We start from the raw sequence: 13,399 nt of genomic DNA, 5'->3' as shown, positions 1-13,399 counted from the left end.
TAGGGATACTAGTTCTAACAGTATCCACATTTTAAAAAATTTATTAATTTTTAGGTTTTAACTCCAGTATATTTAACACTCAGTGTTATATTAGTTTCAGGTATACAGTACAGTGATTCAACAATTCCATACATTACTCTGTGCTCATTAAGATAAGGGTACTCTTAACCCCCTTCACCTATCTCGCCCATCTCCCCACCCACCTCCCTTCAGGTAACTATCAAGTTTGTTCTCTAGACGTAAGAGTGTTTCTTGGTTTGTCTCTTTTTTCCCCCTTTGTTTATTTGTTTTGTTTCTTAAATTCCACATATGAGTGAAGTTATATGGTATTTATCTATTTCTGATGGATTTATTTCACTTAGCATTGTACTTTCTAGTTGTAACCATGTTGTTGCAGATGGCGAGATTTCATTCTTTTCTATGGCTGAGTAATATTCGTGTGTGTGTGTGTGTGTGTGTGTGTGTATAAGCATATATATATATATATATATATATATCTCCTTATATTCTGTATTAATTCATCTGTTGATGGATACTGGGGTGATTTCCATCATTCGGCTGTTGTAAATAACGCTGCAATAAACATAGGAGCACATTTATCCTTTCGAATTAGTGTTTTTGCATTCTTTGGGTAAATACCCAGTAGTGGAATTACTGGATTGTAGGGTAGTTCTATTTTTAATTTTTTGAGGAAACTCCATACTGTCTTCCACACTGGCTGCACCAGTTTGCAGTCCCACCAACAGTGCATGAGGCTTCCTTTTCCTCCAAATCCTTGCCAATGCTTGTTTCTTGTGTTTTTGATTTTAGCCATTCTGACAGGTGTGAGGTGGTACTGCATTATAGTTTTAATTTGCATTTCCTTGATGATGAATGATGTTGAGCATCTTTTCATGTATCTATTTGGCCATCTGTAGCTTTTCTTTGGTGAAATGTCTATTCATGTCTTCTGCCCATTTATTAATTAGATTATTTGTGGGGGGGTTTTTTGTTTGCTTGTTTGTTTGTTTTTTGGTGTGTGTGTGTGTGTGTGTGTGTGTGTGTTCAATTGTATGAATGGTATGAATTTTTAAGGTTCTTTTTCTTTTTTTTTTAAGATTTTATTTGTTTATTTGACAGAGAGATAGAGAGCACAAGCAGGCAGAGTGGCAGGCAGAGGGAAAGGAAGAAGCAGGCTTTCCACTGAGCAGGGAGCCCAATGTGGGGCTCAGTCACAGGACCCTGGGATCATGACCTGAGCCAAAGGCAGACACTTAACCGACTGAGCCACCCAGGCGCCCCCATTTTTAAGGTTCTTAATGAACCCAGGGTTCATTAAGGTTCTTATTGTTATGTTGCTTTTAAAGAGTGGTAGGTCAAACATTATACACATATTTGAAATTTTTTTAAAGGTTTTATTTATTTGGGATAGAGAGAGAAAGTGAGTAGGAGGGAGAAGGAGAGAGAATCGGAAGCAGACTCTTCACTGAACGCACAGCCCTGTGTGGGGCTCCATCCCATGACGGCCTGATCACGACCTGAACTGAAACCAAGAGTTGGACACTTAACTGACTGAGCCACCCAGGCTCCCCAATTTTTAAGATTTTCTTAATGAAAATGGCCATAATATTTTCCAGTACAACTGTATCAGTTTATCTTTGCAGTTATAGTGATGGACAGTGTTCCCATCAACATATATTTACTGTTTTAATTTTAATTAAACCAGTAAAAAATTTAAGTAAGACTCACGGTTTCTGCCAATGGAAATACTTTGCAAAACCCCTCCACATTTTGCTTATTTTAAATATGCTTCTCTAGTTTTTTAACCAGTGTATATTTTGTCTCAGACCTACAGTTTCCTACAATGCACAACAATAAAAATAGGATGTGATATGATAATGACCATTTCCCACCATTTTTCTTGTGTTATATAAATAAGTATGCTACCAAACTTTATTATGCTATATTATATAATGCTGTTTGTGTCACAGTCTACTGTGTCTGATACTTTATTATGAACAGGGAAGTCTTTAATTAGTATTTTGCTTATGGTATAAGATCTGATAAACATAAAACCTCAGCATGTTTCATAAACAGTCATAATGCCTGGCCTTTGAAAGAAATGTCAAGATGTTACAATACTAAGGAAAACTGGAAAATGGAGGCCTTAAATACATGGAGCTTGGTGTTGCCACCGATAACAATGTTGAAAATTTTCTTATAAGGGCTTTTATTTTTTTTAATTAATTTTTTTTCTTGTAAGGTCTTTTAGAATGAGTTAATTTTCCCAATGGCTATGTATTATGAAGAACACTAGTATTTGACATTTAAAATACCTGAGTCTTCAGTTTGGGACAGTTTTTATATTGGTTTAACACTGGCTCAATCCCAAAAACCGGAAGATGCGTGTCCATTATCTTATTATAAACTGAAATTCTGTTTGGTTGTAATAATATCACAGAATGGTTTTAGTCCTGTTCTGTAGGTTAGATCGTGGGTAACCAATTCTGGAGCTGTTGGAGTTTAAGGATTAGACCCTCTGGCCTCGTCTGGCTCCTTTGCTTTTCTTACTGTTCTGCCTCTTAAAAGACTTGTATGGAACATGGACTGATTTTCATAGCGCCACTTCCAAATTAGGCAGTGCTCTGGAAGGGAAGCTACTTCAAACAATAAAATTGATGAATGGCCAAAGTCTGCTATTTTGGTCCTTAGTTTCATTTTCTCCATTTAATAGCTGTCCCTTTCATGGTTTCATTTTTAATTGGAATTTGACTTTGTATCTCAAGTGGGGATAAGAAACAGTTGATAAGTTCTACCTAACTTCTCTGAAGTCAGAGGGTTTCCAAACATCAAAAGGGCTTAAAGAGTTTATTGGAAGAAAAAAAAAAAAACACACCAAAAAAACCCAGAAGTGCTCTTCCACCTCGATAGTATACAATCCTGCTGCAGTAAATGCTGGTGAAGTTGAGAGTGGATAATGTTCACTGTATATTTCTGCACAGCACTCTTTTTTCTTTATGTCCCAGGGAAAGGCATTTGCCAGTTTGATAAAGACCAGTCTGTTTTCAGGGCTCAGCTCCAGATTTCCCAAACCATAGGCTGAATAGAATCAGCTTATAAAAACTGGCTTCTCTAAAATGAGTCTCAGTGGTTGATTTGTGGGTCCTACAGAGATGACCAGTCAGCAGAGGAGCCAGGCCTTTTCCCCACTGTGTGCTGGTTCTGGGAACCCAAATGAGCTTTTTCCCAGTATTGACTGGGTTTGGCATTTTCTTCTGTGCCTGGGAACCCGTGACCAGTCTTTGATGCCAGTTGGCCCACAACAAGCTGAACAGCCTGTTTATAATCGGAGACTTTGGTGAGCTGATTTTGAAACCTCTTCTTCAGGACCGTGGAAGTCATAAGTTCTTTGCTTCACTCTTAAATGCATCAGAGATTTGGTGGGTTAGAAGGGGATGCAGCATACTCCCAAACTTGCATTACACATGCCTGTTAGAGACTTACAAACCTCTCTAATGGAGGAAAATTCCATGCCAGTAAAATTCTTTCCTATGTGAAAATTCTATACTTTCTTTTAAAAATGTTTAGTTTGTTAGCCAAAATGGTCTTTGTGGTGCTCAATGGGTGGGACCCCATGTATACATAATAAAAAATGGAAGAAAGAGGCAGATATGATTCAGGTTTTCTCCTTACAACCCTACACCCCACACTGTTTGAGTTTTCTGGACGTTTTTTGATATGTTAATCTAGTCTACATTTGCAAAACAGAGTCACGAAATGGGGAGAAGTAGGAAAAATCACTATTATCTAAAATATTAAAATACTGAGTAAGAGTGATTTTCCAGGATGCTTGCCTCACTTTTCCACTTTGCTTTATTTCTAAGAAAACAATATGTGTTTTTGCTTTTCTGGAGGAGAATGTAAGTTGATATGTTGTATCTTTTATAAATAATTTCAGTGAAGGTTTCTGGTATTTTATGTATAATGCATTATCTATGTCGAAAGATGTTATCTGCCAGGAGTAAAATGTGTAAAAACCAATCCCTTGCTTTGTTAAAAAATAACTTCGTATCCATTCTTTCATACCTCCCAAAGGACTGTATGCTTGGCTGGTCCAGGAGAATTACCTTTGATCAAATAAATTGTTACTGATATTACAGAGTATGCATACTTCCACCTGGTCCCTGTTTACAAAAAAAATGTTATAGTTCTTACAAGAAAAGCGCATAATTGTCAGCAACAAAGTCACTTATTCCCGATTAATATAATAGCACCCGTCCAAGGTACTCAAGCTTTAGCTAAACACCCAAAGTGAAACTTGAAAAGTGAAAAAATAACATGTGTAGCTAAAACCTTAAAGACTGATATGAATTATCCAAACACTTGGGAGATTAGTAAAAGACTGACCTAGGAAGATGGTGGAGGCACATCAGAAAATTGGTTGGTATCAAATGCCTCTGCTGTCAAATCCTAGTACAGCCCTAGAGTACTCATTGTCTAACCTCCAGCATGTCATTTTGTGTTTCTATAGCTCAGTGCCTTACTTATTAAGTGAGTACTGCAATAGCACCTGCTTATGGCAATCGAAACAATTAAATGAGACAGTATATGAACAGTGCCCAGCTAGTTGCCTAAATATTTCAGATACTTTACCGATTTCAATTTTGCTAATTTACTCCCATTTTATTAATCTCCATCTGTGCTTCAGAGAGACATCTTCTGTGGGTCTACATGCACTTGTTAATACTTCGGGTACATTACAAGGTATTAGGAATTGCAAAGATGAAAGGTAGAGTGAAATCTACAGGGTACCTACAGTCTAGATAGAGAGACCAGGAGGGGAAACTAAATACGATATGGTGTATTATGCTATTTACAGAGCTCTGTGTAGAATACCATGGCCCATTATTTGAGTGTCACTGAAGTTTATCGAGTGAGAAAGTAGACAGTCAAGTAAAAATTTAAAAGAGTTACTGTGGCTTCTTCATAAGATCTTAAAGAATAGGTAGGACTCGGTCAGTTGGAGAAAAAGGTAAAACATTTTCAAGCTGAGAGCAATGTATTTGGAGGAAAAGGGTAAGTAAGTAGGTGAGAGATCCTGGTGCATTTAGAGGACTAGACATAGTTGAGTGTGATTGGTGATGGGTTCTGGTGTGGAACGTGGCAGGGGATGAAGCTGGGGGTGGGGGGTAAAATCCTGAGCAGCCCGGAAGTGATGCTAAGGATGCGGAAGGCAGAGGGGTGCCATTTGCTATTTTAAGGAGAGGAATGCTACATAAACAGATTTGGATTTTCCATATATAACCCAGGCAGCATGGTGGGAATTACTTCAGCCTTGGTCAGCATTCATGCATTTTCCATAATTGCTTTGCCTCAGTGGTTTCTGAAAGGACCTCAGATGAATAGGAAATGTTTTTTGTATTACCCATTTATTCATTCACCAGACATTTCTTGAGACATTACTACATTGTATTTTTGGCATTGGGCTGGATCCTGAAGATGAAAATCTTTGCTCTTAAGGAGTTCATAGTGTAACGAGGGAGATAGTAATAAAAAATGACAAAATACCGGTGCTGGGGACCCTCAACCAGAGAGCCTAGAATGATGAGGTCAGGGGAAGGGAAAGGACAGGAGGTTCAGAGAAGAATATTCCTCCGATATTCCTTGTAATTGGAATTCCAAAGTGGAGAGTTATATAGAGGAAAGAAAGTTCTTTGTGCCCCAGTTATGCTCAGAGACCATTGCTTCTTAACGTTTAGCAAGAATGGGGCTCATTAATTCCATAAAAACTTTAGTAAGATTTGTGTGTGTACTAGAAAAGTGAAATGGAGAGTTGAATCAACTGACTTTACTTAAATGGCTGAGTCACTGGTTTATTCCTTCTTGGATTTATTCAGCAAACATTCATTGAGTAATATATTCCAGGAGCAGCTAGACATAGAGTCACAAGGCAAATGACCCTGTCCCCTGGACTTCTTTTGTGTGCAAAGACATAGTATGAGACTGTTCAAAAGGTATTCCTTGGAATGGCAAAGCTGTGCTCCTTAAAATTCATCTTCAAAATATAAGAACAGAATGACAACTAAAATCTATAAAGGTAAAGAAGATCTTTCACTACTACTTTTGAGGTAGATCTTAGACATTTCTCTCCCAGGAAAAACAATTATAACTATGTATGGTGACAATGTTAACTAGACTTGTGCTGACGAGATTGCAATGTATCCAAATACTGGATCATTATGTTGTATACCTGGAACTACTACATGTCAGTTATACCTCAACTTAAAAAGTAATGAACAAATACCTGTCTTTTAAGATAAATAAATGGCCATTATTTCATAAGGCATTTCTAATGCTGGCTTTCAGTCTCTATGGTCAGTATCTGCTGACAAAGACGCAAAGAAAGTACACAAACAGAAGACTTTCTTTCTTTTCCTTCTTCCGATCCATCTTTCCTTCCTCCCTGCCTTCCTTCCTTCCTTCCTTTCCTCTGAAATTCTTTTTAAATAGCAGTAAGATATACATAACATAAAATTTGCCATTTAAACCATTTACGTGTATAGTTCAGTCACAGAGTACATCTACATTGCTATGCAACCATCACCACAATCCATTCTGTAACTACTTCATCTTTGCAAATTGGAAGCTATATTCATCAAACAATAACAATTGCCCCTCCTCCCAGCCCCTGGAAACTCATTGACTTTCAGTCTCTATGAATTTGACTCTTCTAGTACCTCATAGAGGTAGCGGACTCATACGCTGTTTTGGGGGTGGGGGTTGTGCCTGGCTTATTTTACTTAGCATAATGTCTTCAAGGTTCATTCATGTTATCATAACTCTATCTTATTGAATCAAGAATTCCAGAACCCTGGTGCAGGTGCTATTGAAAGCAGTATGGTGATTCCTCAAAAAATTAGACTTCGAATTAGCATACGGTGTAGCAGTTCCACTTCTGGATATATACCCCCCAAAACTCAACGTGGCAGGAACTTGAATAGATGTTTGTACACCCAGGTTCATAGTAGCATTTTATTCACCATAGCCAAAGAGGGAAAACAACCCAAATGTCCATCAATGGATGAATAAGTAAATAAAATGTCGTATATACAGATGGAGTATTATTCAACCAAATTTCTTCTTAAACCATTATCTTTTTTAGTTCTCTGTAAGTGAAGTTTGGAAGCTAATTAGAGTTGCTACAGTGGAACTTACTCACCTTTATGTTCCCAGTGACAAGAAGCAGTTTCTATGGCATTTGAGGCCGCACACACACACACACACACACACACACATACATACACACACAAAACAAGCTTTACAGACCTATTTGGAAGCCCTTAACTTGACGACAAGTTCAAACGAAAAAAATATATAGTACTTTTTTTTTTTAATATTTATTTGACAGAGAGAGAGATCACAAGTAGGCAGAGAGGCAGGCAGAGAGAGAGAGGGGGAAGCGGCCCTCCTGCTGAGCAGAGAGCCCGATGTGGGGCTCCATCCCAGGACCCTGAGATCAAAACCCTGGCCGAAGGCAGAGGCTTAACCTGCTGAGCCACCCAGGAGCCCCTGTATAGTACTTTTTTGTTCCACATCTTTACTTTCCAGTTTCCTACCACAGGCGGTATCTCGCCTATGGTTGATGCGGCATGGGCAAGCAGTTTGCTTACCTTTGGCATCCTAACATGCTAAAAGGAGCATTTCTTTTGCAACTTCACAGAACTTTCTTTAGTGTATTCTTTTATTTATAGGAGGATGTTTTCAAATCATGTTGTTGTATCTCTGGTTCTTTTCTTTTGCTCCTGATTCTATAACTGGTTTGAAAAAGTTAGAATGCGAGGGGTAGGTGGGCCAAGGAGTCTTGTGCCCTGCCCGAGGAGACCATAAGAAAGGACGTTTGCAAACCACTCTTCTAGATCCAGGCTTCTCAAATGGTAATGTGCTTAGGAAGCATTTCTGGATCTTGTGAAAATGAGTATTTTGAGTTAGTAGGTCTTAGGTGGGGCCTGAGAATCTCTGGTAAACTCCAGGTGATGCTGATGTTATTGGTCCTTTGCCAACACCGAACAGCAACTCTGTAGAGGCCCGTCTTCCTGCCAGGTTCGGAAAATATATGTAGTGTACAGTGCTCAAGCAAGGTAGCAGAATGGTTATGGACCCCAGAGCTATGTGTTAATATGCTAAATGTTTTTAAGCAAACTATTTAGCTTCTCTATTACTTATTTCCCCTCATTTGTAAAATTAGAATAGTGTGTATTGGCATTATTGGCATTATTATATTTATTTATTTGACAGACAGAGATCACAAGCAGGCAGAGAGGCAGGCAGAGAGAGAGGGGGAAGCAGGCTCCCTGCTGAGCAGAGAGCCTGATGTGGGGCTCGATCCCACAACCTGGGATCATGACCTGAGCCGAAGGCAGAGGTTTTAACCCACTGAGCCACCCTGGTGCCATTATTATTTTTAGCCACTCTGTTTTAAGTTCCTCCTCAACTCCACTGTCTTTGACAAGACACATAATTGGAAAAAAGAAAAAAAAAAGGTGCAAAGAGTTTGGCTGCATTCAAGGAGTGACAAATTGTTACTGGTTTTCCTGAGACATTTCTAGTTTCAGCACTGAAAGTCCCAGGTCCTGGGAGCCTATCATTCTTGGGCAATTTACTTAGGATGCTTGTTCCTCTCAGTTGAATTCCCAGTTGGTCTTGAAAAATGACTCTCAGAGGTGGCTTGCTCAACATGATAGTGAGGGAAATGCTTGTTTATTTTTGTAGAATTTTGTTGGTGGTGGTTTTATTTTTAACCCCTTTTTTGTTTGGTTGGTTTTTGCAGTGTTCAAAAGCTGAATGAGTTTCTCTTGAGTGACGAGATTGGTGAGGATAGCTGGCGAACCGGTGAAGGTTCTCTTCCTTTCGAGTCCTGTAAGAAGCACACTGGAGTGGTAAGTGCTTTTTCTTATTATTGAAGCTGTGAATAGGTAACTGGCCCAAGACTAGAGGATTTCAAATCAGTGTGATTAGAAGAAATTGTAAGCTCCACTTTTAACCTATATAAAGAAAAATTGCCACCTGCTTCTATAACAAAGTTCAGTAGTCTAAAATGCATAAACAAATGTATAAGGCTTGTCATTAGATATCATCAAAGAAATATCCCAAGAGGGACAGCACATGTTCAACTGAAAAAAATTGAAAGGTTTTCTGCCCAAAACTTTATATAATAATAACATTAAGTAAGCTTACCAACTCCCACACCATATTCTTTTAATACCTTTTAGCTGTATTATACTTTTTAGTTTAAAAAAGTGCTTTTGATGCATTGTATCTTTTGATTCAATATAAATTGTATTACCTTATTTTTATCTTGAATAAAAACTGAATATATTGAGTTTGTGTATTATGTGGTTTGAATAAAGTCACAAACTTAGCAGCAGAGCCAGAATTAAAACCTGAGTCTGGTTAAGTCCAGAACCAGTTTATTCATCCATTACACAAATATTTATCAATAGCTACATACAGCCTGGAAACATGTTCAATATTATTTTGTCGTGTATTACATGTAAGATGACATGTACCATATATTTGCCTGTGTTTCTAGATTTATTGGCTACCCTGTACTTTAGGGATATAGCTGAGAACAAGGCACACAGACTCCTCTTTGTCACAGTTAGCTTTCTTAAGGCAGGAGTCAGATGATAAGTTTAAAAAGTGAGATAATTTCACTTTGGGAAGAAAATAAAATAGGGTACGAGAGAATGACTGGGATACTGGAAGCTAGTGACCATTTCCCAGAAAGGCCACCTCTGAAGAGCTGGCATTTGGGCTGAGACCTGAATAAAGAGTACATACATACCTGTTCAGCAAAGACTGGGGGAAGAATGCAAAGACCCTGAGGCGGGAATGAATTTGTTGTTCTCAAGGAACAGAGAAACACGTTGGTTGAAGCCTGGTGAAGAACAGAGAGATAAGATAAGGTAAGAACAAGGATTGAGGGTCTGGATTGTATTGACATGCAGTTGGAAACCATAAGAGGGTTTCAAAGTGGGGACTAATAGAATTTTGCTTACCTACCTACCTACCTACCTATCTATACGTGAATCTTGAACTTGGGACCCTGAGATCAAGACCTGAGCTGAGATCAAGAGTTGGGTGCTTAATGACTGAGCCACTGGGTTGACAGTAATCAGTGGGAACAAGGGTAAAAGATAATAATAATAATAATAATAATCAGTAAAAAGATTATTATAATAACATGGGCAAGAAATGATGATGTTAGAATTAGTTTTGTGGCAGTTGCAGTGGACATCATGAGAAAGTGAGCAGATTCAGTGTACTTTTTTAAAATGTTGAGTGGATAAAGACTTGCTGATAGACTGGATAGGGAGGCTAAGATGTTAGTGGACTGGTGTTGAGGTAGAATCAAAAGATATATTTGCACATGATCATGTTGAGATATTCATTGACTTCTAAGAAGAGAAGTCAGCATTGGAGATGGGGTAAATTTAAGAGGGATTAGCCATTAGATAGTTAAATCAGTGAGATTGGATCACATCACTTTCTTGAAAGGTGTGTCTGAAAAAGTCTAAAGAAAGTCTTTAAAATTAATATGTACATTTCATAACATTAAATTAGATGCTTTTCTAAAGTGGGTCATGTTATAATTAATATTAGTTATTTGTGTTACTATTAGACAAAAATATGAATGTATTTACTACTTTTGTAACCAAACAAAATTACATGCACAATTTTCTGACTGAATTAATTGAGGCTTGGAAAGTCTTTTTACCAGGAAGTCAGTCTATATTAAATTTTTCACTACATCATTTTTAAAACTACTAAATACAGTTGAGATGAGCACTCAGCTATGTTTAGACCCGCTGTTTTCTTCTGCTTTTCTGGAGTTTTACTTTGCCCTCTGTTAATTTATCAAGCCAGTGTGATTTTTTTTTTTTAAAGATTTTATTTATTTATTTATTTGACAGACAGAGATCACAAGTAGGCAGAGAGGCAGGCAGAGAGAGACGGAGGAAGCAGGCTCCCCGCTGAGCAGAGAGCCCGATGTGGGGCTCGATCCCAGGACCCTGGGATCATGACCTGAGCCGAAGGCAGAGGCTTTAACCCACTGAGCCACTCAGGCGCCCCGAGCCAGTGTGATTTTGTCTAAGAAGGAGCTACCACTCATGCCTTGTATACACTGGGATAACCATGCCTCAAAATGATGGTTTGCTGTTGTGTGGACATGGACACAAAGATAAGAATGCATTATAGAGTGTCTATACATTAAGACAGCAGGAAGGTCAAGTACTTGATAAGAACCAGCATTGTCATCCTTTGGATTATAGGAGATTACCGAAGAATTTATTAGGTCATCTTTCAGAAATGTGGGGATGAGCAGAGTGGATGACCTCAAGAATTGGGGATGTAGGAGGTTAAGTTTGTGGAGTTAGGGAAATCTGAAAAACTTTTTGTATGGGATGAGGGATAGAAGAAAAATTGAACTGAGAAAAGGTTTTGGAAGGAAAAAAGAATCCCCTTCAAATGTATTCAGTATCTTCAGTGTTATTGAAACCAGACTGGACTTCTGATGTCTTTCAGGGTCATTCATCACTGCTGATGGGCCAAACCACAAACGACAGACTTTTTAAAATGGAGTGAAAAAATCTGTGTGTTTGAAAATAACACTAATGGAAACTTCTTCTTGAGAGTTTAAGATGCTATGTATTCTGTAAAAGCTTTGAGTTAAGTGGTTTTGGCTGTAGAATCTCCATGGAGAATTAGTGACATTCTAGAGCCAAAGTCTCTTCAAATTACATCTGTGGAACTCCAACTCAAATCTCTGTCAACACATCTCTTCCTCCCACCCTCTTCTTAGTTTTGTGAAGAACATGACGTCATTCCTTTTGGACCTCTGGGGCAATAGTACTATAGAATTAAAGACTCTAGAAGACAGAGGATTTATGTGAAGGCATAGACCATCTTGTGAGAAAGATACACTTAGCTTGAAGGATACCGACTTTCTACATCTCATGCAACATACATCCAGGGTCATCTTGTGAGATTGTGAAAAGAAAAACAGAACTAAAATAAAACTTCAGGAACAATCTCTCCATTTTTTAAAGTTAAAATTCGTTCAGTATTTTCTTTCTTTCTTTAATATTTTATTTATTTGACAGAGAGAGAAAGAGCAAGAGAGGGAACACAAGCAGGGGGAGTGGGAGTGGGAGAAGCAGACTTCCCACTGAGCAGGGAGCCCAATGTGGGGCTTGATCCCAGGACACTGGGATCATGACCTGGACTGAAGGCAGACGCTTAACAAGTGAGCCACCCAGGCACCCCATGTTCAGTATTTTCTATGTGACAAAACCAATGTTAGCTCTTCTTAATACCTTTGTAATCTGTGTATTTATTTACACGTAGCCTAGCAATGTACTATTTGATAATTTGATGTTCTGTTGATATAACAATTGATGGAAATTGGAAGGGTAATATCTTATTTGGATTAAATTACTGATTATTTGAGGACATTTCTAATTCCCATAGTAGAAGTCAGTGGATTTTTCAAAAAGCTAAACCTGCAATTCCAGGCCAAAAGAAAAAAAAAAGTTTCACAATTCTAGACTACTTTGCTTTTATAGGTAATTTAACAGTTTTAAAGTATATTACTACTTAGCCTTCATAAAATCTACAAGGTATTTAAGTAAGACAGATAATTTTTTTGTTGAAATATTTGGTCATAGATTCCTGGCACAAATTTTGAGCTTGTAAATTTTGCTATATTAGAGGTTTACAGAGCTGAATTTTCTACCTTCTCTTTAATCATTTGTCTCTACTGCATGACATTGAAGTCAGATTTAGAGAATAACAGATTTCTATTTCTATGACCTAACCTAAGTTCCTTTTAAGTATGGGAGAACTGTCCAACCTCAGCTAGCATCCTCTTTATAATGGATACTTTAGTCCTTTGACCAGGAACAATGCTATAACATTTTTGCAAAAGACTAGATCATTCTCTTATACTTACATCAGCATTATATGTTTATATACTTAAGAAACAATATATATATACATATTTGGACCAAAAAAACTCTGAGATCCTTATGCTTTTTCTCGCTCTACAGTGATCCTTGGGTGATGTGTAGCCCAATCCGAGTTATGTGAGTGTATGAGATTCAAAATCCTCATGATTCAAAGGGTGATCAAAAAGGTACTGTTGGAGCATTTACAAGCTCAGTAGCCTCCCAAGTAGATTCTAGTTTAACCTGAGTTAGTCTGCCTGCCTTTTGACACACAGACTGGGTATATTTATCGGGAGAGCTGGACGAGAAATATCCAAAACCTAGTTTGGGGCTACACACCTTCCACTTCATCCATTGCAAGAGTCACATCTTTGTGTTTTTATTTTTCTAAAGAGACTTGTGAATTAGGTTTA

General features: G+C 38.0%; 1 protein-coding gene across 17 annotated transcripts in view; it reads left to right on the top strand.

The window, feature by feature from the left end:
- The window catches only part of ABCC9 (ATP binding cassette subfamily C member 9), a 143,500-nt gene that overhangs the window by 42,233 nt on the left and 87,868 nt on the right, over positions 1-13,399 (top strand). For all 17 annotated transcript variants that reach the window (XM_047740262.1, XM_047740258.1, XM_047740259.1 and 14 more), the window contains one exon: positions 8,807-8,915. In XM_047740262.1, the coding sequence (XP_047596218.1) occupies positions 8,807-8,915 (109 nt within the window). The remainder of the gene's footprint in view (positions 1-8,806; positions 8,916-13,399) is intronic.

The sequence above is a fragment of the Lutra lutra genome, chromosome 8 (assembly GCF_902655055.1).
Source record: "Lutra lutra chromosome 8, mLutLut1.2, whole genome shotgun sequence".
In the NCBI taxonomy this organism is placed as follows: domain Eukaryota; kingdom Metazoa; phylum Chordata; class Mammalia; order Carnivora; family Mustelidae; genus Lutra; species Lutra lutra.
Note: the sequence above shows the minus strand (reverse complement) of the source record. Positions and strands in the feature narration are given on the sequence as shown.